The sequence below is a fragment of the Chelonoidis abingdonii genome, chromosome 16 (genome assembly GCF_003597395.2).
Source record: "Chelonoidis abingdonii isolate Lonesome George chromosome 16, CheloAbing_2.0, whole genome shotgun sequence".
Taxonomy (NCBI): Eukaryota; Metazoa; Chordata; order Testudines; family Testudinidae; genus Chelonoidis; species Chelonoidis abingdonii.
This window is the reverse complement of record NC_133784.1, coordinates 19640414-19667732: the sequence shown is the minus strand read 5'-3', so window position 1 is coordinate 19667732 and position 27319 is coordinate 19640414. Positions and strand designations below refer to the sequence as shown.

Genomic DNA, 27319 nt, shown 5'->3' with positions numbered 1-27319 from the left:
GTTATCCGTGAGGACCCTGACTACTTTGCCCTCCAGGTGTGAGTGGAAGGCCATATACACCAGCTGCACCGCCCAGAGCTCCTTGATGTTTATATGTAGGGTCAGGTCTTGAGCTGACCATAGGCCTGGGTCTGAAAGTTCCCAACTTGGGCCCCCCAACCCAGGCCGGATGCATCAGACACCAGCTCCAATGACGGGGCCTTGACCCTGAATGGGACCCCTTGGAGCATGTTGTTTGGGGTGGACCACCACCGTAGGGAGGCAATCACAGAGTCCAGCACGGTGAGGACTTTGTCCATCCTGTCCGTTGCCTGGGAGAACTTTGAGGCCAACTAGAGCTGGAGGGGCCTCATCCTGAGTCTTGTGTGATGGACCACGTATGTGCACACTGACATGTGACCCAAGAGTTGGAGGCAAACCTTGGCAGTTGTCACCGGGATCCTTGTTATGGAGTCGATGAGACCTTTCGGGGTTTCGAATCTCTCTGGTGGGAGAGAGGCCCTGGCCGACGCTGTGTCCAGAAGCGCCCTGATAAACTCTATGCATTGGACCAGGACTAACGTGGACTTGATGTTGTTTACCAACAGGCCCAAGGCGGTGCACGTGGACAGGAGCACCACGTGATCCCTCACCCGTGACCAGGAGGTGCCCTTAACAAGCCAATCATCCAGATAGGGAAATATCTGGACCCCCCACCGTCTGAGGTAGGCTGCTACCACCGACATGCATTTTGTAAACACCCTGGGGGCAGTGGACAGACCAAACGGGAGTACCGTGAATTGGTAATGATGCTCTCCCACCACGAAACGAGGAAGCGCATGTGCCCCTCGAATATGTGGATGTGGAAGTATGAGTCCTGTAGATCGAGGGCAGTGTACCAGTCCCTGGGATCCAGGGAGGGGATGATGAAGGCCAGAGAGACCATGCGGAACTTGAGCTTCACCATGTACTGGTTCAGGCCTCGCAGTTCCAGGATGGGCTTGAGCCCCCCTTTGGCCTTCAGGATAAGGAAATAACGGGAATAGTACCCCTTGCCCATGAACTCCTCTGGCACCACCTCTATCGCTCCTAGTCTTAGGATCTGCCCCACCTCCTGCTCGAGCAGAGCTTCGTAAGAGGGTTCTGGAGGGACAGGGGTGGGAGGTGGTTGGGTTTAAATTGGAGGGTGTAACCCCAGGAGATGGTGTTGAGGACCCATTAGTCCAAGGTCAGCCGTGACCATTCTGGGAGGAAAGCATACAACCGGTTGGAGAAAGGAAGCTTTACTGGGGGTGGATCCCTGATAAGGACTGGCAGGGCGCACCTGAGCATCCCATCAAAAATGCCTTTTCCCTGCCTGCTTGCCCTTGGAGGATCCAGGCTGGGGGGCAGGCTGAGACTGCCTCTGAGGGCCTCTCTTATAGTCCCGCTGCTTCTTATGGGCAGCCTCGTACTTCGGGAGGGAGGCCTGGGCAGGAGTCTGCTGTGGCTTGAACTTAGGTTTTGCCGGATCCAGGACATACAGGCCCAGAGTCTGGAGGGTCTTTCATGCCATGCAGCCTTGTATCTTTTTCCTCCGCAAACGGAGCTTTCCCGTCAAATGGGAGATCCTGCATGGAAGACTGCGCCTCGCTGAACAGCCCAGAGAGCAGGAGCCATGACGCCTGTCTCATGGACACCGCGGAGGCCATTGATGGTGCAGCTGTGTCTGCAGCATCCGAGGCTGCCTGCAGGGACACCCTAGCGGCCTCTGCCCCTTCCTCCACTCGTGCCTTGAACTCCTTCCTATCTCGTTCCTGGATGGGCCAGGCCAGGAGCCTCACAGGTTGAATTTGTACTGGCCCAGGAGAGCCTGATGGTTCACCACTTGTAACTGGAAGCTCGAAGATGAATACGTTTTCCTTCCGAAAGAGTCCAGTCTCCAAGAGTCTTTGTTCTTTGGGGTCGGGGCTGACTGATCCTGCCATTCCCTGTGGTTGACCAACTCAACCACCAGAGAGTTGGGCACCAGGTGAGTATACAAGTACTCATGCCCCTTAGTGGGTACAAAGTACTTACCTTCTGCCTTTTTAGAGATGGGGGCCAACGAGGCTGGTGTTTGCCACAGGGCATTTGAAATCTTAGCCACCCCTTCATGGAGAGGCAAGGTCACCCTACCCAGTGCCGATGGGGACAATATGTTAAACAGGGAGTCCAAGGGCTCCTTCATCTCCTCTGTCTGAAGGTGTAGGCTTGCTGCCACCCTCTTTAAGAGTTCTTGGTGGCCCCTGAAGTCCTCCTGCAGGATTGAGTGGGGGCGGGGCCACAATCATCTCTTCCAGGCAGGGCGAAGAGGCCGGTGTGGTGCTCTCGGTGTCGGCTGGCAACGAAGGGTCCATCACCTGGTTGGACTCCGGGCACGGTGCCAAGGACGTACGTCCCACCGCCTCCTTTCTTGGGGTCTGGAGAGGGTGGCCGACAGTGTTTCTGAAGCTCCAGCCACTGAGCGAGCTCCCACCGGGGGCTGCACTGGTGGCCATAGTGCCCAATGGTACCATTGGGCTCGCCATGACACTCAGTGCCACTGCATCTGCTGTGGCACCAGCGGGGCTGGCTGTCCGGGTTGGCTGGCCTGGCCCATTGAAGGAATGCTATGAATGAAACTGGGCTGGCGTAAGAGCTGCTGCTGTCTCTGGACTGGGAGGAGCAGTGGTGCTGGGATCTACGACGGCCACGGGACTGCGATATTGACATGGAGGATCGGTATCGATGGTAATCGCTGCTCTGTGAACAGTCTCAATGGGTGAACCCGCGATAGCGAGATGCCGGCGATCGACACCTGGGGCTGTGATGTCTTGGCAGAGACTTGGAGCGGGAGTCGGAGCAGGAATGGTGTTGATGATCGTGCCGTGACTGACTGCAGTACCGTCTCCGAGATGAGGACCGATGGCAATGCCCACCGCAGTCCTGTTGATATTTGTTCCTTGAGGACAAGCAGTGCCGCAAGTCCTGGATGGACGGAACAGTCTGCTCAGTGTCAAGGGCGATCCACCTGGACTCTGCCCCAAGCTATCGCTGGGCGGTGATTGGCGTCGGGAATGTTCCCTCGACTGGGCCAGAAGCTACTGTGGAGATCTCAGTGGCCGTATTTCCCATGCTGGAGGGGAGAGCAAGTCTGTGGGGCTCATGTGCTCCAGCCAGGGAGATGGTTTGGATAAGAGCTCCCTCCTGACAAAATCCGACCTAGCCGGGGGGGGGGGGGGGGGCAAGAAGGGGGAGCAGACTCAGGCCCCCACTTGCCCTGGCTCAGGATTAGTCCTCATCCCTAGCACTGAATTGGGGTACAGTAGGTAGGCAGTACTAGCTGCTAACCGATGGCCTAGTGTGTAGACCCTGGCTTCACCGCCCGAGGGTTTGTGTGCCCCATGCGATCCCTCTTTGGGCCCCTCAGGCCCATCCCCTGGGCCCTGCCAGTGGAACCAGGATGCGCCAGTTCAGGGTCAGTGTTAGAACTGGTGCAGAACTCAGCATTTGGGAAAAAAGCAGAAGGAACGTTTTAATTTCATTAGCTGTTTCCTGGAGTGGTGGTGGTGGTGGGGGGAGGAATGAAAATTTCAATGGGATAATTATCAAAGTAGGCCTCACATTTGGGTGACCCCCTCCCCCTTTGCCTAGGCGAGTGGGTCGGGAAAACCAAAAAGGGCTTTCCACACCCAAATGGAACGACAGTTTTAGATTTTTTCATCTGCCCCAACCCATGTTATGAATGTCTCAGATACGCCAAACCAGGAATATTCCCCAATTACTCGAAAGTGACCGTTCCCCCAGAGTCTGGCATTTTTCATTTTGAATGCATTTTGCGAAGGAGACTGCTGTGAGTTTTGCAGTGTTTCGCTTTGTTTGCAGCTGCTTTTTTCCAAGCAATTCTTTTGCATGCAGAAACACCCACTTGCATGGTGCTGGCCCAGCCCTTTGCTTTGGGAGCAGCTCTGAGCCTCCCTGCCCAAAACTGAGAGGTTGTGCTGTTCTCATGGGGGGGTCACTGTCTGATGTCGCGCAGTTGGGGGGGGGGTGTGTCCCTCTCTGGCATTTGCCCACAGTGTCGCTGCATAGACATGTGCTAACCAGCTGTTTAGAAGTGGGGTCTGAGGTGTATTACACCCACTGCTGCCCTCTACTGGATGGGATGGGCTCTGCCCCAGAGTGTGTCGCTCTCTAGTGGCTGAGTGATGAATTGTCTCCTCTCGTTTGCTGAGCTTGGAGCAGGCTTGCCTGAGTGCTACATCTGATGCCACACACGTGCTTAGCCGGGGACCATGGTGTCTGGCTGCACAGCACATGGCCACATGTAACACCCACTCCTGCCCCTGCCCCCAAGAATCACTGCTGGACATCAAACCCTGGACCGTCAGCACTAAAAGCCTAGGTTGCTAGTATGTGAGTTAAAGGAGCAACTCCATCCATTAGTAGCAATAGTAAACTCTTATCCTCCTATGGGAGCAGCCGGTGGAGGAGGACTCATAACACAGTGCACCGGTTGGGTTACATGTGCAGTGGCACAGCTGGACAGCGAGTTGCTCTGATCACTAGAGAACTCCCACTAGCTCAAGGCCCTTCTAGATAGAACAAGGCCGAGAGAAGGCTGAAGAAAGAGGCAGGGTCTCCATAAACAAAGCCAGTGTTTATTAGTTTGTTCCCAGCCACAGGAAGTTCATATTACAGGTGTGATGTGCCTTGGAGCTCAGCCTTGCTGCCTGCTCCACTTCCATTATACTCGCCATTTACAACTATTTACACCAGAGAGCAGATGCGCTTGATCTGAACTAGCGCAGGCAGCTGTCCCATGGGATGAGGGGTGGGGGTGAGGGAAATGGATAGGCATGGTCCTGGTATGTACCTGTCAGTACACACCACATGAGCGTGGGCCACTAAATCACAGAAGCGGCCCACTTCGAAGTGGTTAACAACAGGCATTAGGAGCACTGGGACGCAAAGGGCACAATTCCTGCCTTACTAGTTTGGCTTGGCAATGGTGAGCTCTCCCTGCCTGTCCCTATGCCCCATAGTGTACCCTTTTGAGTTGCAACTAGCTGGGAGCAAAGGGGTGGGGCTCTCAGGGCCTGACTTCCTGCTTTGGAATTTGCATAGCTGACCCCAGGATGCTTTGCTCCCTCACCCTTCTGCTTGGGCGGAGTGGAGCCCTATCAGGGTGTGTGTGTGTAAGGAACTCGGCATTGTTATCTCAGAGGAAAACCAACGGATGACTCTCAGATGCCTGTCATGTGAATAGAGATGGGCACAGCCCCTGGGGTGCCCGGGCACTCTGACTGTGGTGGAATTGCAGGATGAAGTGTGTCCCAGTGTGATGATCATGTCACATATTTTTCTCTCATCTGAAATTATGGGTAGTTTTCCATAGGATTGTCTAGCTTTTACTACAGATGCTTAAGGGGCCTGGCTTCTATCTGCCCCTGCCAGACACCTGTCTTTAACAGTGTGCAGTGTTAGGGCTGGATGTGGCTGTGCCCACGAATCATGGCTCGGGTGGGCAGTGACCCTGGTGGCTAATGGTGCCTTCTCCCAGATTGGCACCCAGTCCTCTTTGTGTCCCCAGCTCTTGGGCCAGCCCCCTTGCGCTGAACCTGAGTAACCTCCCTGTGCGCTGTCTGGGGGGCAGTGCCTGCCCTGCTTGGCCCCGCTGCTCCGGCCAGTGTGGATTTCCCCAGCAGGCAGTGCTGCAGCTGCTAGCAGCCATGGAGCGCCTGTGTGTGCTGGGATCATGCCAGACTAGTGGGCGGATGGGCACCTGACTCCGGAGGGGCCAAGGCTGGATCCTCAGCTGGTGGGAAGGGGGTGAAGCCCCACCAACACCCATGGCAGGCTGTGACGCTGCGCTGCTTTGCACCAGCCACGGACTTGGCCTGAACTAGTAGGGTAGTGTGGGCAACATGACAGCGGCTCTGTGAGCCCATGAGCTGGGGCCCCCTGCTGAATCCAGGGCTGAGGTTGGCCTCTAGTGGTGACCCCAGGCAGCACTGGGAGCAGGGGAGCCAGGGTAAACCCTAGGCTCTGTCTCGCCCCACCAGTTAATTCAGGCAGGTGCTTTGATCACAGGCCTTAAAACCCCTATGGCGGCAGCAGCAGCAGCAGCAGCAGCAGCCAATGCCTACCCCTTGCAACTGGAGGCCAATTTCCCCCCTCCCCCCAGCTCCCAGGGCAATTTCGGAGTCTTGACTTAAGCTGTAGAGCAGAGGCACTATTGTAACACCTCTCTCCACCCCCCACCCCCCCATCCCCAGAAGTGACTGAAGTGCCCCTGTTGGTCCAATTTGCAAAGTACTCTGGGGTCTGCCAGGGTGAGTGTAGCTGTGGCCACTAGGCCTAGGGATTGAATGCAGGCAGTGCTCTCTGCCAATCTGCCCCCTCCCAATGACCCCTTTTTTTTTCACCCTCTCAGCTCACTGCCCCCCCCCCCCATGCACTCTTCTCTAGCTCCCAGTCCCCATGACTGGGACAGTGGAGCTGCCAGGAAACCCACTACCCAGGTCCCACACATGGCCCAGGGCAGCAACTGAGTGTCCCAGGACTCCACTACCCACAATGCCTCACAGCTCAGTACTGACTCTCCCTCATCATGAAGCCACACAGCAGAGACATTGATGCAGCCAGGTCCACTGGCAGAGAGGCCATGGCTTAATAAATAATGAAAAGTAATCAGATGGGGAAACTGAGGCACAGAGAGGGGAGTGACTTGCCCAAGTTCACTCAGTAGCAGGGACTTGGCTGTCCAGGTACCCACTGTCTGCCTCTCCTCCCCCACCCCCACTTCATTCCCCTACTCCCTCTGTCCTTTCCTTGCTTCACCCCACCTGCCAAAAAGAATTCTCTCACCTCGGGGGTGGGAGGGCAGGAGTGTCTGCCCCAGCCATTCCTGGCCCCTATACCCAGTCTCCTAGTACCCTCCAAGGTGCCACCGCAGCACAGCCCAGGAAGGGATATGCCTGCTGGGTGCAGTAGGCACCAGAGGCGCACGGCTGCAGCTGACAGCCTCACCCCCTCCTGCTTCCTGAATCCCTAACTTAATCCAGCTACATAGCCAGTTTTTTAGACCACTGCAGCTCCACCCCCTGGAAAGCATCACATCAGCCACCAATCAGCCCAGGCTGAGCCTGTGATACCATTCCCAGACATACGCCTCGCAGGAGTGACGCGTGGCCAGCGGTGGGTGGAAGAACCTGGCCTTGTGTCCTCGACCCCCACGGGGTTTAACCCAGCGATGGTGCCTTCCTGGGCATTCGAGAGGTACCCAGCCTGGACAGTACCGCCAGGAGTGATGGGCCATCGGGCGTGCATGCACAATGGGTGCCAGGTTCCTGGGGACCCTGTCCCCTTGAGGGGAACCACTTCCCTCTCTCCCTGCCAGTTCCCTCCTTGTCCAGTGCCAACAGGGGAAGGATATTGTCAGTGGCCAAGAAGTTCCACCCGCCCCCCCCCTCCAGCCCCCAGCGTGGACTTCCCATCTCTTCCCGCTCGGGCCCAGCACACACATGCCAAGGGCACTGGTGGGAAACAGACCAAACTCAGGCTCCCACACAGGTCCCATGCCAGGGGGAGAGGGAACATGGCAGCTCCGCCAATGGCACCTCAGCTCAGAGACACTCCCCCCAGGTAGAGACAGAAAACGGCCCCTCCAGGTGCCAGCACTCTGGCTTGGCATCCAGAGAGTGGGCAGAAGGTCTTGCGCTGGCCCATTTCTACATTAGCATCAAGAGCCTCTGGCTTGATGAGGGATTGGGGGAGGGGATCTTACCCTAGCCCCACCCCTATGCTCAGTGCTTGCCTTTTATTTTACAGTACCATAGAAATTAGGAAGAGAAAAGGACAAGCTGCTGGCCAGGGTGCCTCTGGGAACCTCGCTATCCAGAGGCCATGTGGCAATGGGGTGGGACCGCGTCTCCCATGGACTATGTACAACCTACAAATAAATACTGTCTTGAAAGGGAGGGGGGGAGTGTGTGTGTATATATATATTTATATATATATTTATAGATATTTTTAATATTAAAAGGGGGGAAAAATATAGCACTGTTATTACAAAGTCCCTGGCGGCGGTTTCATGTGAGCTGGTCCATGTCTGGCTGGTGATTCCGGCGGTTTCGAGGCTTCTTCTCGTCCTGCAGCTCCTTGGCTTTGAGGCTGGCCAGCGCCTCCTTGTGGCCGGAGGCTACATGCCGCCAGTAGCCCTGGCAGTACTGGTTGATGAGTCCCATTTCAGGCTGGGTGAGGAGCTGCACCAGGTCCTCGTAATGGGGGCTGGGGACACCAGGGAGGCCAGCCCGCATGCCCAGCACGGAGGAGGAGACGTCGCCGTCAGCCTGCAGGGCGGGCGCCTCTGACTGGAAGAGCACGCTGTGCACGGTCTCACTGCTCAGCACGTGCAGCTGCACCTTGGCCACTGTGTGCTTGAAGTTGTTCTCAGTGGCTGTGCAGGAGTAGAGACCACTGTCTGAGAGCTGCAGGGAGCGCAGGAGCAGCCCCTGCTCCGTCCGCAGCACCCGGCCTTCCATGCGCAGCTGGATGGGAGAGAGGCCAAGGGCCAGAGTGTTAGAATGGGTGAGACGCAGTCAGGTATGGTGGGGGGGTCATCAGAGGAGAGGAGGGGGAGACTAGAGACAGGCCCCATGCAAGCCTCCCCCACCGCCTCAGTCCCAACCTGCAGCACCTCATTATGCCAGCCTGGCCCCCTGCCGCAGACAGCAGGCAGTGGGCTGCAGGGTCTTTCCCTCCAAGCACCCCCTAGCTCTGTGCCCGCCTACCTCTTTCCGCCGGTCACTGTTGTCCTTCTGGAGCAGCCACTTGACGGTGGCCTGCGGGGAGCGGGGCTGGCACTCCAGGAAGGCCGTGCTGCCCTCCACCCCGTACTGGACAGCCTCCACTGTGTTCTTGTTGGCTGGAACGGGGCAGAGGAGACGGGAAGTCGAGCAATGGAATCAACACAACGCTGCGAACCCGACCCTACCCACAGAGTTGGGAGAACCATTGCCTCCTGCTGCCTGCCCTCACTAAGGGGACTGCAGCATCCTCTGCACTCTATCTACCACCAGCCGTCCAGTGTATGCATTCAGCCCTCACTCTACTCCATCTCTCTATCCACCCACCTAGCACATCCATCCATCCATCCATCCATCCAGCATATCCATCTGTCCATCCACCCACCCAACACATCCATCCCTCTATTCACCCACCCAGCTTATCCATCCACACACCCAGCACATCCATCCATCCCTCTATCCACCCACCCAGCATATCCATCCATCCATCCCTCCATCCACCCACCCAGCATATCCATCTATCCATTCCTCCATCCATCCACCCAGCATATCCACCAATCCATCCATCTCTGTACATACACACCCATCCATCCATCTATCCATCCTTGTACATACACATCCATCCATCCATCCAACCTTGCAACTCATTTATTGATCGAGACATCTAATCTACATATTTCACATCCCCACTCCGTTTTTCTCCATCCTCTGTGTCCCGGACGTACCCGCCATAGGTGGGATGAGGGGCAGAGTGGCCGGCTGGCCCTACTCACCATTGGAGTTGTAGCCCCGGCACTGGCGGATGGGGTTACCATGCCGGACATCCTGGCGCCTGCTCCGCCTGTGGAAGGGGGGAGAAGGCACAGATGGAAAGTTGCACACAGTCTCAGGGCACCACCAACCACGTGGGGTAGCCCTGTAGGTGGAGATTGGCTGCATCATGTGCGGCTTAGTCATCCCTCTCCAGGTACCATGGGGATTGGGGCAGAGCCCCAATTCTGCCTCTCATCAAAGATACTGGGTCCCCTGCCCCCACACGCTGCCTCCCAGCGCCAGCGCCCTGTTGGCAAACCCAGCCAGTGAGTACGAGAACCCGTGCAGGGTGCAGGATCCCCTTGTATAAAAGCCCCTCCCTCTAGCACTGCTTGGCCTTGTGCTGGGCCCCCAGTATAACTGCCCCCACAGCACAGCTGGTCTGTACCTCTTGGAGGATGCTGAGTATCGGGAGCAGGCCTTGCCATCCCAGGCGCAGTAGGGGTCCCTGGCCAGGCAGCAGTCAGTACAGGCCTCCCCGTACACGTCGCAGCGGTGCAGGGCCAGGTGGGTCACTCCGGTGGCCGAGGCCACGTACAGTTGTTGCTGTGGGGGGCAAAGAGGACATGGTGCGATGCCCCCTTGCTGCAGACACTGACTGCACTGTCTCAGGTGCCAAACCCACTTGTCTTTCCTTGGCCTGGGCGCCCCTGGGATTCTGGGATTGAGGAGGAGCTGCTTCTCTGAGAGCGCAGTGCTTGTCCGGAAATGGGCGGGAACTCCCCCCTCCCAGCAGATCCCCCCTCCCCAGGGCTGGCTGAGGCAGAGCAAGCGGGTTTCTGGGGCACCCCGCACATTTCCCTCCAAGCCGGCCTCCCGATGCTCCCGCAAGCGGGGCTGGGAGCTCAGATCTCTGAGTGGTCCTTCCCCTGCCCATCCCTGCGAGTTAGCGACAGAGCCCATCTGAAGGTGGAAGCCCCTGGGACACTCGGAGAGTCCCTGTCTGACTAGGAACACATGGACTCTCCGTCCCTCCTCAGCAGGCAGGAGTGCCATGGCTGGGCTAGCGTCTGCGCCAGGTGGGCGACCCCCATGAGGACCCCACCTGAGCACACCACCAGCTTACCCTCTTGGAGGAGATGGTCATGGTCTTGATGGGGGCTGGAACCTGGAATGAGAGCATGGGAGCATGGTGTGACAAAGTGGAAATGTTCTTGATGGGTTATTTAAATGCTGAGTGGGAAGTATTAACCTGGGAAGGTTGCAGGGGAGTCTTGTTGGGACTGCCTGCCTTGGGGAAGGGAGCATACCTGAGCATGTAACATGAGAACCCAGGAGGGGGGTTGGAGGCCAGGTAACAAACACCTCTGCCCGGGAAACTGGACAAAGAACACAAAGGCTGGGGGAAGAGCCAGGGGGAGGCTGAGTGAGAGGCTGAAGGAAGTTTTCAGGTTTGGGGCTGGCTGAAAAATAACGAGGGGGGCCCTGACCAACAGGGCTGTGGCCTCCCTGGGGCCCCCAGATGGACCTAACTAAAGGGAATCCTGTTGTCTGTGCCGGCAAGACCGTGTTCCTATCATCTAAATAAACGTTCTGTTTTACTGGCTGGCTGAGAGTCATGGTGAATTGCAGGAAGCCGGGGGTGCAGTGCCCTGACTCCCCCTCACTCCGTGACACATGGTGGTTAGTCTGGGCCACTCAGCCCCTTTGGGGCTGCTCTCGATCACAGGGAGCAAAGAGCTGAGACAGTCAGAAACAAATCCATTGGAATCAAACCCCCTCCCTGGAGCATCCACACATGCCCCGGGGAGCCAGGGCTCCAACCCCGGCCCCTTAGCACTGGGAACAGGCTGCTGGCACATGATCTACTGGAGCACTCCCCCAGCAAGCTGCAGTAGCAGGGCTCTTATCCTTCCTGTGGAGCCAGCCAAATGGTGCACTCACCCCCTGCCACTGACTATGCCAGAGGTCAGAGCCCACAAAAGCCGTGGGCCCCATAATGCCCCCTACTGACACCAGCAAGTGCTGGATGAGGGCCCAGGTGCCCGCCGGGAAGCCACAGATGAAGCTGCACTGGTGGCCTGCAGCACATGGTCCCAGCAGCAGCGGGAGGAACGGAGGTTTCTCCAGGCGGGGGGCAAAGGAGGGAGAACTGTCCCAGGCCATGGTGGGGGAAGAAGGGGGGCACAGCAAGGCCTGAGAGCGCAGTGTGTGCAGGGCCCAGAAGGCGTTACCTTGAACACTTCCACCTCCTCCAGCATCAGCTCCTCTGTTTCCAGGTCGTCCTTGGGGAGGACGATCACCTTCTGGACTGTGCCGCGATCTGCAAGGCAAAGCCGGCACTCAGCGCCACGTGGGATGGACCCTTCCCCCCTGCCACAGCCTAAGGTGTGGGGCCATGCTGATGGGGATGGCGTGGGAAGTGAGAGGCCAACCTGCCAACACGGCTTTATAAAAACGCTGAGGCTGGATCAGCACGAGGCTCTTAGCCAGCACAGGGCTCCGGGGCCTGGACTGAACCCCAGAGCCACAACTTCATCTTCCCTGGGGGGATCCACCAGCCCTGGAGCTGCCCAGTGCTGTCTCAGGGACACCAACAGAACTGCTGTGCTTGGATCTCTCCAGCAGCCACTGCGCCTGGCTGGGGAATCTCTGAGGAGTGCCAGGGGGAGGCGGGGTCCCTGCAGGCAGCACCCAGCAGGAGGAACTCACAAAGCTGCCAATGTCTGCTCTGACTTGAGTGTGAGACCCAGAGATGGGCCCCGCGCACAGATCGTGCTGCTCCAACTAATGTGTGCACATGGCACCGGTTGGCCTCTCACCCGTGGGCCACCCAGTGCTTCACAGCACATGCTGCTGATTGGGGGAGGGACAGCTCAGCTCCCATCACACAAACCAATTGCCTTTGTGGGGGAGTGCAGCAGCAGATGAACAGAACATAGCTGCGCAATGAAGAGTGAGGCTGGTCTGGAGAGAACTGGCAAGCAGGCAGGGCTGCCCAGGCAGCGAGGGCTCCCATGTCCTGCTGGGCATCCCACCCTCAGCAGTGTAGGGGCACAGGTGGGGGAGATCCTCACTACCATCAAGTGCTGCCGGTGCAGTCGTCTGCATCCACGCACCGGCCCGATCCCCCCTCACCATCCCACAGGCCTGGTGCAGGCCCCGCTGGTGACCCGCCATACCCTTGGGGGAAGGAACAGCTGAGTTCTGGCGATTCGTTACACCGATGGTGGGGCAGGGAGGAAATTCTCTGGTGGGCGGGACAGGTGGTGGGAGAATTTGGCCAGGCTGCCTTGTGCAGGGGCGACTGAGAGAACAGCTGGCCAGAAGACAGCACATCCGTTAGCTAACGGGATCTTTCTGGGTCATTAGCGTTCCCTGCCACCTGCGTGGCGGCACTGGCTGGGCTCCCCAGGCTGGCTGGTGGCCAGGGGCTTGGCTCCCTGAGAGGGGCCGAGGCAGCGCCAGCCACTCTGCCACAACGAACCCCCCAGTTAAACGAGCCCCCCAGTTAAACGAGCCCCTCTGCCCCCAGGCTGGTTCCAAGGGGCCTGGCACAGACCCTGCCCCCACAGCCCCAGATGGCCCAGGCCCTACGTGGCCCAGCAAGCGCCAGGCTGCCCAGCACGGGTTGGGCTGGGGTCTGCCCAGGGCATCTTCCTGGCACAATCACTCCATGAGGGGTGGGAAACTGACAGCCAGAGCAGACCCTGCCCCGCCTGCAGCCCCGCTTGGTGCGGCCCAGTTCTGGCGGCTGAGTCCCTGCTGAGGGCACCACGTTCTCTGGGGACTGATTCTGACCCCATGCCAGGAGCCTAGAGGGGCTGGACACTCACCTCCAGATCCCCACACCCTCCCCGGCTCTGTGCCAGGCTGGAATCACTACAGGGCACCCACTCCATTCATCCTGAATAGACAGCCTGGCCTCCATTGCTGCACCCCCGGAACGGGCTCTGGGGCAGCCCCTGGGTGGGGGGACTCCAGATGGAATTCTCTGCCAGGCTCCTCTGTCAACGAGCTGGTCCCCAGGCACATCTGACAAGGAGAGCGGGGAGCGCAGCCCTGGCAACGCTGACCTGGCGAGCTGGCCCAGAGTGGGCTAAGCTCCCTGCCGTGCCCAGTGCCGGGCAGCATGCCCTCCCGCATGGCCCATGTGGGTCCATGTTGTGTGTTTCTCCAGCGCACGTCTGCGGGTACCTGTGCCCAGGAAAAGCACCTCATAGCGCCCGTCGGCTGCGTCCACCTGGTCCACGGCCACAGTGGTGAACTTGTAGTGCACGTTGCTGCGCACCACCAGTGGCTGGCGATGCACGGGGTACACGGCATGGTACATCAGCGGGTGCGAGCGCATGAAGTTGATCACCTCGTCTGGGTAATCCTTGGTCGACTTCATGGAGGGGGTGAAGGTGCCTCCTGGGCACTGAAACACAGAGCGGGCAGATAAGACACCAGCCCCACCCCACAGCCCGACCTCCCTTCTCCCAATCATGGGCTGGCCTCCCTCCACTTCCCACCTGTGGCCTGGCTTCCCCCCGCCCCAACCCATGCAACAACCTCTGCCCTGTCCCCTGAGGCATGGCTCCTCCATCCCACAGCATGGCCCGCCTCCCGATGCACAGCCCCTACCCCACCGCATGGCATGGCCCCCTCATTCCCTCAGGGTATGGCCCCCACCCCACCCATCCTGCAGGACACCCCTCTGCATGGCACGGCCCCCCCATGTCCCCAGGGCATGGCCCCCATCCCACCCATCCTGCAAGACACCCCACCGCATGGCACGGCCCCCCCATGTCCCCAGGGCATGGCCCCCATCCCACCCATCCTGCAGGACACCCCTCCGCATGGCACGGCCCCTCATGGCTCCCACCCCACCCAACCTCCAGGACACCCCTCTGGATGGCACAGCCCCCCCATGCCCCCAGGGCATGGCCCCCACCCCACCCATCCTGCAGGATACCCCTCCGCATGGCACGGCCCCCCCATGTCCCCAAGGCATGGCCCCCACCCCAACCAACCTCCAGGACAGCTCATGTCCCTGGGCATTGTTCTGACCATCTCTCCCTTCCTGAATGCATTGGCACACCCATCCTGCAGCCAGTATCAGGTGCCATGAGACCCCGACCCACGGCAATCATCTCACTTGTGCCCCATTCATGGGGAGCCTCTGACTCCTCCATTGCCCACCGCACTGCCCCTGTGCACTGTCCCTGCCTCTGCTTCTGCCGTCGTGGGGCAGGTCCCAGGACTCCTGGGGGGCAGCATCAGAGTCTCTGCCCAGGGGAGGTCTCTGCCCAGACACACGCACTGACGGGCACTCTGTGATTTTGCCCCCCACCCCATACCTCCAGTGCCCATCATTGCAGCCATCCCCAGAGGACCCCCGCTCCCCTGCTGCCGGCCCTGCCGGGCGCTCTGGCAGGAGGCCCCAATCGTACTTACGGTGCCTGGGCGTGGATAGGGCATTTTGCCTGTGTATGGCATCCACTGGTAGTTGGGTCCCTCCTTGTGGGCAAAGGGCCCGTTGAAGACCATGCGGATGTCGGCCATGGAGTACACGCACACAGCGGAACCTTTGAACACAGACCTGGGGGTAGGGGGGAAGCATCACGTTATCCCTAGGGGGCACCTCTGTCAGACCCACCCTGAACCCATTCCCTGCCCTGAGCTGCCTGGCAGGGACCCACCCAGTCGGACTGGGACAGCACCTCGAGCTCTCTGCTCACGTGGGATCCAGAAACGCTCATCCCCAACGCGTGAGGGGCCTGTGGCCAGGGGGCCCCTGCATGTCGTCCCCAGGCCCTGCTGCAGCGTCTCTCCCCTCCACTCCCAGGGAGACCCTCCCTAACCCCTTCTGGTGGGCTCACCCAGAGGCAGCGAACACGGCATAGATGATCGGGTTCTTCACGTCCTGGGTCTGCTGGATGAACACATCCTCTGAGGGGAGAAGAGAAAGCATCAACAGCCGGAGAGACGACTCAGAGCTCTGCAGGGACCAGGGGACACCGGGCAGATGGAGAGAGAACAGGGGGCATTGTGGGGAGCGGGACGGGAGCACTGGCTGTGGGGGGTCTCCTGGCTACTCCAGCCTCTCCCATCAAGGGGTACTGTGGGGAGCAGGACAGGAGTGCTGGCTGTTGGGGGGCACACCCGGCTATGCTGGGGGGGGGCTGCCGCATGGGGGATGCTTCGGCTGCAGAGCGTGCACCAGTGGGGAAGATGCAGGCTGGGGAGAGTGCCCCTTAGGAATCAGGGGAGCCTCTGGGCACCATCTGGAATTGATCTAGGCTAGCAAAGTGCAGGGAACCAGGTGGCGATGGAACGGCGCGTCCTGCTCGCGGGTGCAGCCCATCCATCACATGCCACAGCAGGCGCTGACAAGCTATCAGGGGCTGCACTGCCTCCCAGCCTCTGCCGAGAGTGACTTTGCTGGGCAACTCTGGGGAGGCTCCTGGCTGGACAGGAAGGCCCCTGTGAGCTTCCCAGGAGGTGCTGGGGACCCAGATGTGGTGCTGCCCTGATGTGTGCAGTGACCTTGCTCAGAGATGCTGCAGCCTGCAGTGACAGCTCGGGCAGCACAGAGGTTCTGCCCGCTACCACCTCTGGGATTTGTAGTCAGCCGTTGCCCCTCCCAGATACCTCATTGCCCGGCACGCCCCATGGCAGCGCCTTACTACACCCTGCCCACTGGCCCTTACGGAGTTCATCGAAGTGCGTTTCGATCCCGTCAGGTCCTGGCACGGAGCAGATGAGCCGGGCTTTCAGGAATGTGCTCCATTTATTGACAAGGCAGCAGTGACCTCCATCGTCATTCTAAACCAGGGGGGGAAATACCATTCTCAGGCATCCGGGCAACCAGAACATGAGCTAGGCTCGTCCTGCTAGCTTGGGCTTCCCAGCAGGCGGCGCTATGGGAGGGGCAGAGCGCTGGCTGTTAGGGATTCCCAGCTACTCCAGCCCAGCCTCCCCCAGCAGGGGGTGGTGTGGGGAGTGGGACAGCGGGTGCTGGCTGTGGTGGACTTCCCAGTACTCCAGCCCCAGCCTCTCCCAGCAAGGGGCACTGTGGGGAGGGGGCAGGAGCGCTGGCTGTGTGGGGAGCTCCCAGCTACTCCATTCAAATCCTAGCTTCTCCTTTCAGGAGCTCGGTTTGTAGGGGACACTGCTGGTATTCCAGTCCCAGCTGGGGGCACTGTAGAGAATGGAGCAGGAGTTCTGTCTGTGGGGAGAGCTCCCAGCCACTCCCAATAGGGGGCGCCGTGGGGAGCCAGGTACATACCAAGCAGATGCGCCCGATGCGGGAGTAGACAGCAGGGCTCTGTGGGGCATCAGCTGATTTCTCCCGGAAGAAGAAGTAAAGCTTGTCGTCGTTCCTCTCGGCGCTGTCTGGGATGAGCTGGGTGTGAACAAATGCTGGGTCTGCAACCAGACATGCCAGCGCTGTGAGGCCAGTTGCATGCCCCAGTGCCAATGGCACAGGAGCCTTCCCTGCAATCTACTGAGAGGCTAGTATATGGCCCCGCTGCCCCCCCGGCTGGCAAAAGAACATTTGTAAAGAAACAGCCTTTGGCAATATCCACACACAGGGCAGAGTTTAGGTTGTGTGACTTTGGAATGCTCAGCAAAAAACACCCTATGGCAGGGGTGGGCAACCTATGGCACGTGTGCCGAAGGCGGCACGCGAGATGATTTTCAGTGGCACGCACACTGCCTGGGTCCTGGCCACGGTCCGGGGGGCTCTGCATTTTAATTTAATTTTAAATGAAGCTTCTAAAACATTTAAAAAAACCTTATTTACTTTACATACAACAATAGTTTAGTTATATATTTTAGACTTATAGAAAGAGACCTTCTAAAAATGTTAAAATGTATTACTGGCACGGGAAACCTTAAATTAGAGTGAATAAATGAAGGCTTGGCACACCACTTCTGAAAGGTTGCTGACCTCTGCCCTATGGCAATACCCACACACAGGGCAGTTAAGGTTATGTAGTTCTGGAATGCTCAGCTAGGCAACCTTAGTTTTTTCTTAACAGTTTTTAATGCAATATCCTAAGTTTTTAGCTAGCAATAAAGCCCGTAAAGTGGAACTAGTTAGCTAGAGAGCTCCCTGTCATTGGGAGGAATGCACTCCCAGCACGAGGCCTGCAGGGCCTTCCCACAAGTCCCCCCAAAGGACAGACAAGTTCTCTGCAAGTGACCAGGAACGATTCCTCAGCACAAGGAACCATGGGATGTGCCGCAGGCACATGAGTGAGTGAAGACACAGTAGCACAGCTTGGGCCTTGCAGTGGGGACGCTCACACCCAGACGAGGCTAACCCGGCTGTTCAGACCTAGCTGCCAAGCCCCCAGGCTAACTGCAGCGACAATGTATCCTGTGACCAATCCCTTGGAAGCCAGGGAGACTTTTGCCACTGACTCTGACAGGAGCAGTAACTGTGGTTAGGGCGACCGTGGTTAACCATCTGGCACATGTGTTTCACTAAGGCCATAACGCAGTCTGATGCCCAAGCATTCTCACTGGCATGTCTCATACCAGACATCAGTGGCCTATCCCCACTTGCGTCAGTGCTCAAGGTGCTATACAAAAGTCTGATGATTTTTTTCTCAATAATGAGAAAAGCGTACCCCCCCTTTGGCCTCCAACTCTCCTTCGACTCCAAAATGGCTTGACAGTTTTTTTCTCAAACATTTGGATATCAATTCACACGAAAGAGCCCATGCCTGGGAAATTTCAGCCCCAAAGTTCCAGCAATTTTCGAGCAACTGGAAGCAGGAGGTTAGAATGGAAACTGTCTGGCAGCTGGAAGTGGAGCGACCAGTGCTGTTTCTGCTAGAATATCTGTCCATCATCAATCAATATGCCTCCAAGCCCACAGTGACAGCTCTGCCTTCTCAATTGCAGCTACTGTGCCCAGAGGTATAATATGATCGCTCCAACTTCAGTTTACTCAGCTGTCACTGCTGCTTTGCCACAGGTGCAGGTGCTACTGTGAGAAGGCCAGGAATACCTCCCACCAGGAACCTCCCTCTGGTGCAGCGGGGAAGGGAGGGAGAGCAGGAGAGAGATGTTCTGGATTGGTTATTGCAGATGATGGGGCTGACACCCCATTCCCATCCAGACCCATCCACCTATTCCCATGCAGAACCATCTATCTTTCTATACAGACCTTTCCACAGACCCAGATCTATCTATCTATCTGTCTGTCTGTCTGCCTGTGAGTTTTATTTGCTCTCTGTCCTTTGCTGTTTCTAGTCCAGCACTTGGCTCTGCAATACTTGAGTTTATGCAGGCACATCCCCCAGATACCACATGGGCCTTCAAGGGACTCCCTGTTCCTTTGGTAAGACCCTTTTGTTGAAGCTCACATGCTGGGAGGGAATTCTTGTCCTTGCCTGATGAAATGGGCACCATTTCTTCTGGGTTTTACCAGGTTTGAAGGTGGCTGAGTACATAGTGCTGCTCACTGGTTGCCTGCTTTCCAGGGATGGAGCCATGAGGGCTTGGCAGCTACTGGGTTAATGGCCTGAATTGTGGTGAGTCCGGGTGCACATCTGCAAGTGTCTTGGAACATGTACCTGGGGAAGGTCTCACCCTTTCAGATCGCTGCACCAGGGAAGGGCTGTCGTGGCAAAACAGATCAGAGCTCCTCCTCAGCTCCAGCATCAGCCTGGTCCTTCAGTAAGAACCCCCTTCAGTAGGGCACTTCTTTGTTAGGGATGAAACTGTGACACTCGACCTAGGCAATGACTGGTCTTAGATGGCCATGTCCTGTCTGTAGCACTTCCCAGTGTGACATGTGTCCAGGTTCTCCTGCTCAATGAGGACAATGCCTTTGAGGGGAGAATGCAGCCAGATGCCAATTGCTTTGCCCTGTGACCTGGGATGATATCAATCTTCTGATTTGTTTTCCTCCTCGGTTGCCATAACCTCCTGGTCAGCCTGGATCCCAGGTCCCTCTCTGTGCCCGGTCCACACAGGAGATGAGGCTCTAGATCATGGTGTAGCAGCTCCTGGTTTGAGCTCTGGAGGTCCCTAGGCCAAGATGGTGGCTATCCAGTTCACTCCTTTGATATTTCCAGTGCTCACAAGCTTCTCAAGCAGGGCACCCAAGGACTTAGAGCCTGGTTCTGGCCAGCACAGAGGGGAGCAGCAGTGGAACCTCTCTCTGCTCCCAATGGACCAGAAGCTGCACTCATCCATATTCTGAAAAACTGCTGAGGGAAGCAGATGAGCCCAGCCTCAGAACTGCCCCCGGTGCCAGCATCGCTGTGGCTCCACACCAGGTCTCTGCATGGGAGGCCCTCATGATGTCTAGACCTGTTGTGACTGGGGCCAGGAGGCCTGGCATTCCTGCTGGGGCCCTGACAGCATTTTGCTATGGTAGGAGTGCCTGAGAAGCTGACAAGAAGGCAGGCAGGCAGCATCTCTGCGGTGCCTGCTGGAGATGAAATAGGCTGAGCGTGCATTGATGGGTCTTTGCAGAAGACTGCTGGGAACACATCCAGAGCGGGGATTGCTACCTGTGAATGCCCCAAGCCATGAGCGGGTTGGCGGCAGGAGCCCAGTGTCACCGGCTCTGCTGGCAGAGGCAGAGCTGCTAACAGGAACCAGAAGAGGGCAGATGTGCAGGCTTCAGGCTCCAGGGGGCCCTGCAAGCAGCTTGCAGAGGTGGAAATGCCCTGGTGCCAGGCTCTGAAGGAAGAGAGTGGCAGCTTCCAGAACAGAGGCAGCATGGAAGAAGGTACAAAGCTGAGGTGGTGTGAAGGGAAGTCGTGGGCTTGGAGGGATATCGAAGAAAGTTTGTCGTTCACATCACCCTGGTTAAAACACACCTCACCCACTACTGCCCACAGCCCCTAGGGCTGTAACTTCACCAGCTCTGATTGGCGTACCACAGGCAAAGGGAAGACTGCCTCCCAGGCTGCCCCATGTACCTGGCACAGCCTTGCCAAGCTGGCATGAGGCCGCGACTGCCTTCTACAGGGGCTAAGCCATGGAGATTCTCCTGAAACGCTGCAGCCGTAGCCAGGGTGCGCCATCAACTCTATGCTAGTGGGTAGGGTCTCCTGGGTGCTTGTGGGGTGTGGGCCCCACCCTGGATGCAGTGCTCATGCTACTTGAGTCCCAGAGAAGCCCCAGGAATGGCAGACCAGAGGGCACCCAGCCACTGAGTTTATACAGACTTCGAGGCCCTGGGCAGCATCCCACGTCTCAGAGATGCATGATGCCAGCCTGTCCCCACCAGCAGCTCTCTTGGACTAACCATTCAGCCAGCGGGAGTTGTACTGGTCAGTCCTCATAGCTGTCTGCTTGCCCATGGTGCGGAAGATGGCTGCGTCCGTGCCCATGAAGTCAATGTAGACGCCAGCATAGAGCTCCTCATCTGCAGGTGGAAAGCAGAGGTCAGCAGGGACTGGGATGTATAGGGGAGCAGTTCCTGAAGAGGGACTGTGGGGGGTCTGAGGACCCCCTAGCCCTCCTCATGCAGACCCTTTGTCCTGCCCCCAAGCCCTGCCCAAACGGGGAAGCTCGGGGAGGGGCTGCTGATTGGTATGGGTGGGGGTGGCTGATGCCCTCTCCCTGACAGGACGTCCTGTGCTCCCTGGTGCAGCCTGGAGAGGAGTCCATCTCCCTTCTGCGGAGAGGGACCCCAGCTCCTTGTCAGCTCATAGACAGGTCTCCATCACCGATGTGGTACCCAGTAGGCACTGTGGTTGGGGCACCGTCCCAGGCCCGGTTGCCAGCCCCCTGCTTCGCAGCTGCTCCCCAGTGAACGAAGCAGTGCCAGGGCTTGTGCATAAGGCAACACTCATGCCTGGAGAGGATCAGAGGCGGCCGAGGCCCCTCGGGGCCCGTGGGAGGGGATTAGCAGTAAGTGAGAGCTTTGGCCCATGCTCTTGGGGGAGCTCAGCACAGCTGCTGCCTATACAGGCCTGGGGATGGCAGAACATTGATACCACCCCGTGTGATTTCATTCCTCTGTCTCACTCTCTTGCCCTTTGCAACCCCATCCCAGTCAGCCCTGCCCCTCACCACCCCAGGGGCAAAGCACCATGGACACCAGGGCTGCCATGCTCTGCACTGTGGCCTTGCACCTTCCAGGAGGGTGCTAGCAGTGACCGGCGCTGCGCCTGATCAGTTGGGAGGGGGCGGGGGAGGAACAGGAAATGGGAGGTGAATGGGGAGACAGAAATAGGACAGGAAGTTGGGGTGGAGATGCTCCTAGCACACAGGGCTGACTCACCGTGGCCATTCCTACCCCAGGGGTGGATCTGACCTCATCGAGGAAAGAGATGCCCTGGGGTTTTTTCCATCATTTGTCGGTGGCTGTCGGGAGTCTTTCCCACCCCATTTTCCACTCTGTTCTACCTAGGTTCGTCCTACACCCATCACCATGGCATCCGGGTGCCTTTTGCCATGCCACAGCCCTCCAAGTACTCACATCGGGTCAAAGCGCTCCGCTGCCTTCCCTCCCCCACACCAGGTCTGGGTTTGCAGGCCCCACAGCTGCTGGCCCTGGACTCGGATCTCTGCCTGGCTTCCTTGGGGGCAGCCACCTTCAGTGGAGCTGCAGAACACTGCCAGGCTGTCTCCAGGGTGGGGCAAGCAGTCCCTCAGCAGCCACCTGCCCTGAAGTCCTAAACAACTTCTCATCACCTCTCATTTTAACATTAGTCTCAAACCACCTAATATTTCCCTGGCATGCAGCCAGCCCTGGCACTCAACCCAGATTGGTGCAGGTCCCTCCCCAGGGGCCAGCCCACCGCTCCACTCTGATGCGTCTGGGCAGGAAAGTAGGGGTCTGTGGGCCACCCCCATGCAGTTGTGGTACTTGCTAGTTCAAGGGGGTGGGGGACAGCCTAGGGGAGGCACAAAATGGGAGCTCATGAGGAGACACTTCCCCAGCCTTGAGCAATGGAGCGTCATGGTGGAGCCTTGTGCCAGGGCAGCAGCATCTGTTTCAGGTGGGCGCCATTCCAGGTCCACACAAGGGGAACCATGTGTACCAGAGCCTGGAAGAGAACAGCTGGCTCCCCAGGCCTCTGCTCCCTGGCTTGTCCCAGGCAAAGCCTGGACAGGAGTTCTGAAGCTCCATCCCCAACCTGCACTCCCTGGCTTCAGCTCCCCATACCCTGCCAGGAGCTGCTTCTCGCTGGAGTGGCAAGTCCGCGTGAGAGGCAGTGCAGCAGTGTCTGCACAAGGCATGGCTCGCCGGCAACTGAGAACAGGGCTGGCTCAGAGCAGGGGGCAGGCATTCTGTGGCTGTCGAGTTCTTCTGGGAGTTCCCTGGGCAGCGAGAGTGGTCGTATGGCACCAGTGGAGAGGGTGACCAAGGGTTCAATCGGTGGCGATGCGGAGGACAGAGCAGCCCAATAGGACTGACGTTATCTGCAGTGGCTGCATCCTCCGTGAGCCAACCAGCCAGGCCCCTCCTGGCTCTGGGCTGGAGCTGATGAATTAAAGGCCACAAATGGGCTCTGACATGCCTGGACACCTTCCCAGTTGCTTGGTCCCTTGGTGGAGGGCTCAGGCACCTTCTTGCCCTGGCTGAGGTGGTACTGATGAGGAGCCAAGCTTAGATCTTTGGGCTCTGGTGCCCTCTGGGCCTTGGATACTCCACCATCATCCCCGCAGACATCTCCCCACTATGGAGGCCAGGCAACAGCCCTGTCTGCATTTCCCCTTCACTGCTCTGGCCCTTTCCTGGCCTTGTGCCTTGGCAATGGCTGGCACCACCATACCCCCTTCGCCCCCTTGTCTAGGTCCCGCTATGGCTCTGGAATCAGTGCCGAGAACAAGCTGGGTGTCCCCCTGGAGCACTGCAGGGCCCAGCCAGAGCAGCCCCCATCCCCTTGGCCACCTTGCACTGCTATAGTTGCAAGAGAGAAGGACTCACTTATCAAGGCTGAGACGCTGTCCACCTTGGGGTCATAGGAGCACTTCCCTTTCCCTGATTCCAGCTTCTCCGGCTCCAGGTAGAAGACATAATCCTGGAACAGAGAAAGGAGGGAGCCCATTACACCCACCTTTCTATTTCCGTAGGACAGAGGAGCCCAAAGCGCTTTCATAACTCCACAGCGCTCACAAGCCTTATCTCACCCAGCAGTAAAATGCAGCTCCCTCTGGGGGAGGAGCACGGCGGCTATTTAGCAGCCCACAGTCATGCTGCACATACCGAATGGCAGGCAATGATGGAGAATGCTGGGTCCATTGGAATGGTGGAGGCAAAGTTAGAGGCAGAACGGAATTACCCATTGAGGAGGCGGAATCTGAGCAGGACATGGGGGTTATCGCTTCTCCTCTGGGGAATTATGTCATGGGATGGTTATTGCTTCACAGCTCTGGCACCAAACTCCAGCTGGGGTGCATCCCAGAGGCAACCTGGAAGCACAAGCTGATGCAGAATGTGTTGGTACAGTGCAGCAGTGTGGGGCTGTTACTCCAGTGCTGCTGTGAGTGCCCAGTTCCCTTCCCAGGTGGGCCTAGACAAAGCCCCCTTGCACAAGCCCAAGGTTGCTCAGCGATTGCCCCATCACAGCACCCATCCTTCTGTTGCTACCATTAATCTTGCTGGAGTCAGTGGCTGGGCATCTGTGGTGGTGGGGCCCCCATCCTTTGTCCTGGCTTTCCATGCAGAGTAGCATTGCATGCAGGTTTATTACAGTAGTAACAGCCACAAGCTGACAGCTCTGCCATCTCCCCCCAGCAATGGCACCTCAGCCACGACGGAGGCGCTGACCCAAAGCTAAGGGCCTCATCATTCATTTTTAACGGGCAATTTCCCATCCAAATATCAACTAGGCCTGGCCCTGCTTAGCGTTTCAGAGGAGAGACAGTGAGTGCCCCTGTCATGTTATTACAGCTACAGAATGACTGATTTGCAGGAATGCTGCTGGTTGTCAGCCACAAGCCTTTTGATGACAGCCTGGGTTAGAACAAAAACAGAAGCAACCCTGGCTAGGGCCCCCTTGAGTGGCTGCTAAGGAAATGACCTTCCAGTGCAAGCAGCAATGAGTTAAAGCCTCCACAGTCCTTCATCCTTTGCATGTGATACCACAATTATTGTCTACTAATTAAACTCCATTGAGTAGGAAGCTTAGGAAGTGGGGACGGCAAGTGTCTCTATGCAAATGCGGTGTTAGGATGCATCCGGCGAGGTATTTCCAGCAAGGAGAAGGAGGTGTTAGTGCCGTTATATATGGCGCTGGTGAGACCCCACCTGGAATATTGTGTGCAGTTCTGGTGTCCAATGTTTAAGGAAGGTGATCAAACTGGAACAGGTTCAGAAGACGGGCTACTGGAGAATCCGAGGAATGGAAAATCTGCCTTTATGAAAGGAGACTCAAAGAGCTTGGCTTTGTTTTTTCAGCCTGGCAAAAGAAGGCTCCGGGGAGATATGCTTCTCTATATAAATATAATCAGGGGGATTAACGTTAGGGGGGAGACGGAATTATTTAAGTTTAGTAACTAATGTAGGCACGAGGACGAATGGGTACAAACTGGATATTAGGTAAGTTTAGAACTTGAAATTAGACGAAGGTTCTACATTAGGGGAGTGAGTTCTTGAACGGCATTCCGATGGAAGTAGTGGGGCAAAAAGACTTATCGGGCTTTAAGATAAGCTTGATAAGTATATGTGAGGGGATGTTATGAATGGGATTAGTTTAATTTGGGGCAATTGAATTGGAATTATCGTCAGATTAAGTCTGCTCGAGGTCTGTGAGGGAGTTGATGGGATGGGGAACTGAGTTTACTGCAGAGATTCTTTCTTGGGTGCTGGCTGGTGAGTCTGCCACATGGCTCAGGGTTTGCTGATCGCCATATTGGGGTCGGGGAAGGAATTTTCCTCCAGGGCGGATACTGGCAGAAGGCCCTGGAGAGGTTTTCCGCCTTCCTCTGCAGCGTGGGGCATGGGTCGTTGCTAGTGATTCCTGCAGCTTGCAGGTCTTCAAATCTCAATTTGACGGAATTTCAATAACTCAGTCATGGGTTCGGGTTGTTATAGAATGTGTATGGGTAGGGTTTTGTGGCCTGCCTTGTGCAGGAGGTCAGACTAGATGATCATATTGGTCCCTTCTGACCTATGAGTCTATGAGTCTATGAGTAAATGGGTGTTGGAAGATCAAATGGTGAGACCAGACTACACGTCCTACCCTCATACTACATCATATCACCAGTACTGGGTGATTTCATTCTAGGAAGTTCCACCCACCAGTAGAGCAACCCAGGAAGTACTCCCCCTTAGGATGGCATTCAAGGCAATGTGGCAATTTATTTACTTTGTATATTTGACCTTACTTGGGAAATAGTCCCTGGTTTCCCCATAAAGCAGATCCCAAGTCATCAAACCATCTCTGTTCAGCAAGGCATTAAGCATATGTTTAACTCAGGTGTTGCCAACTTTAAATGCTGAACAATCCTTAGTTTGACCTGCCAAAATCATGAGATTGGCTTAAAAAAACCCTAATAATAATTGTGGGGTTGTTTTTCTTTGATTTCTAGTTTCCAAGCTTGTGGGGCACACACACGTCATGTTTTCAAGCTTTCCTCTGCAACCAGAAGGGCTGGAAACTGCCTTTGATTTTGAATGAAAGCTGAGACTCTCCTGCAATCTCTTGATGCCACCAGCCAAAGGTTTAAACAAATACTCCAGAGACTGCTGGACTCGCAATCAAACTGTAAGGATCGGCTGCAGTATTAACCTTTAACCGTAAAGTTTAAGCATGTGCTTAAGTGCTTTGCTGAATGGGGCCCATATTTAATTAGGTCTGGTCTGTACTAGTGATTTCCCCTGAGTTCAGCCAGCCACCACTGTAGCTGCACCAGTGTACGCAGTGCTAAATAGCTATTTGCACTGACTGAGTCCAACCCTGCTTGCCACTTGGGTTGGCTGCTTCTGGACCAGCTGTGGTTTCCCTTGTGTACAGCAGGGGTCGCTACACCAGGGTGACATCCTCCATGCAGCCCAGGTATTAGCCAGCTTCTCCAGCAGTCCAAATGTCCTCCCACAGTGACGGCAGAGAAAAGCATCACAAAGAGAGAAGGAAGTGTGAGTGTAATACCACAGAACTGGCAGGGGCGGGGCTGGGAGCGGCCTTGCACTCATGATTGAAACGGGCTAGATTTCAAATGGATGGCGGCCCTTTGAACTCTCTCCAAGTTCCCAGGCCATCTCCATAGCAGCCAGCCCACCACCATGTGATTTGCTATTGCATCTCATATTAGCCCTACACCAGCAATGGGCTTGCCTTGTTTGTCCCCCCCAGCATGCTACCGCCACCTTATGCCCACAATAACTTTTGGCAGGGATATTCAATCTTGTACATAGGGCATGAGCCAATCGCTGGCTACTAGAGGCCTATGTGAGGAGAAGATTACCGCACTGCAGGGCTTTTACACCTTCTCCTGGTGCCGGCGTCAGTCAGAGATGGGACACTGGGCTGAATGGACCTCGGTTCTGATTCAGCCTGGCAATGCCTATGTTCCTGTGTATCTGGGCAGTCGAAGGTGTCTCATCCCTGGCTAGTGATATTTTGAATGGCAGCATGGTACAAACCATCCAAGAATGAAAAGTCATACCAGCCCAACTGCCCTACGCCAGCCTGCTTTCTTGCCACTCCTGCACTTATGAGTAGAGAGCCATGGGTACCAGTCTCAGTGTTTCGAGGAAAAGTCACACACCCATTCCTATAACCTGACAAGGTGTCTTCTGCTTTTTTGTCTGAAATCCAAGAGCCGGTCCTGCTTAAAACTGGTTGAAAAACCAGTGGAGTGAA

At 56.9% G+C, this 27319-nt stretch overlaps 1 protein-coding gene across 2 annotated transcripts in view; it reads right to left on the bottom strand.

Annotated features, from left to right (window-relative positions):
• Positions 1 to 7996: 7996 nt before the first annotated feature.
• Positions 7997 to 27319, bottom strand: part of SEMA3F (semaphorin 3F) — a 103795-nt gene continuing 84472 nt past the window's right edge. For both annotated transcript variants that reach the window (XM_032799316.2, XM_032799317.2), the window contains 13 exons: positions 23440 to 23533; positions 20806 to 20925; positions 16816 to 16955; positions 16238 to 16352; positions 15407 to 15476; positions 14982 to 15126; positions 13740 to 13962; positions 11777 to 11865; positions 10669 to 10710; positions 9991 to 10148; positions 9563 to 9630; positions 8775 to 8908; positions 7997 to 8531 (listed from right to left, as the gene is read on the bottom strand). In XM_032799316.2, coding sequence (XP_032655207.1) covers positions 8073 to 8531; positions 8775 to 8908; positions 9563 to 9630; positions 9991 to 10148; positions 10669 to 10710; positions 11777 to 11865; positions 13740 to 13962; positions 14982 to 15126; positions 15407 to 15476; positions 16238 to 16352; positions 16816 to 16955; positions 20806 to 20925; positions 23440 to 23533 — 1857 coding nt within the window. In that variant the 3' untranslated portion in view covers positions 7997 to 8072. The remainder of the gene's footprint in view (positions 8532 to 8774; positions 8909 to 9562; positions 9631 to 9990; positions 10149 to 10668; positions 10711 to 11776; positions 11866 to 13739; positions 13963 to 14981; positions 15127 to 15406; positions 15477 to 16237; positions 16353 to 16815; positions 16956 to 20805; positions 20926 to 23439; positions 23534 to 27319) is intronic.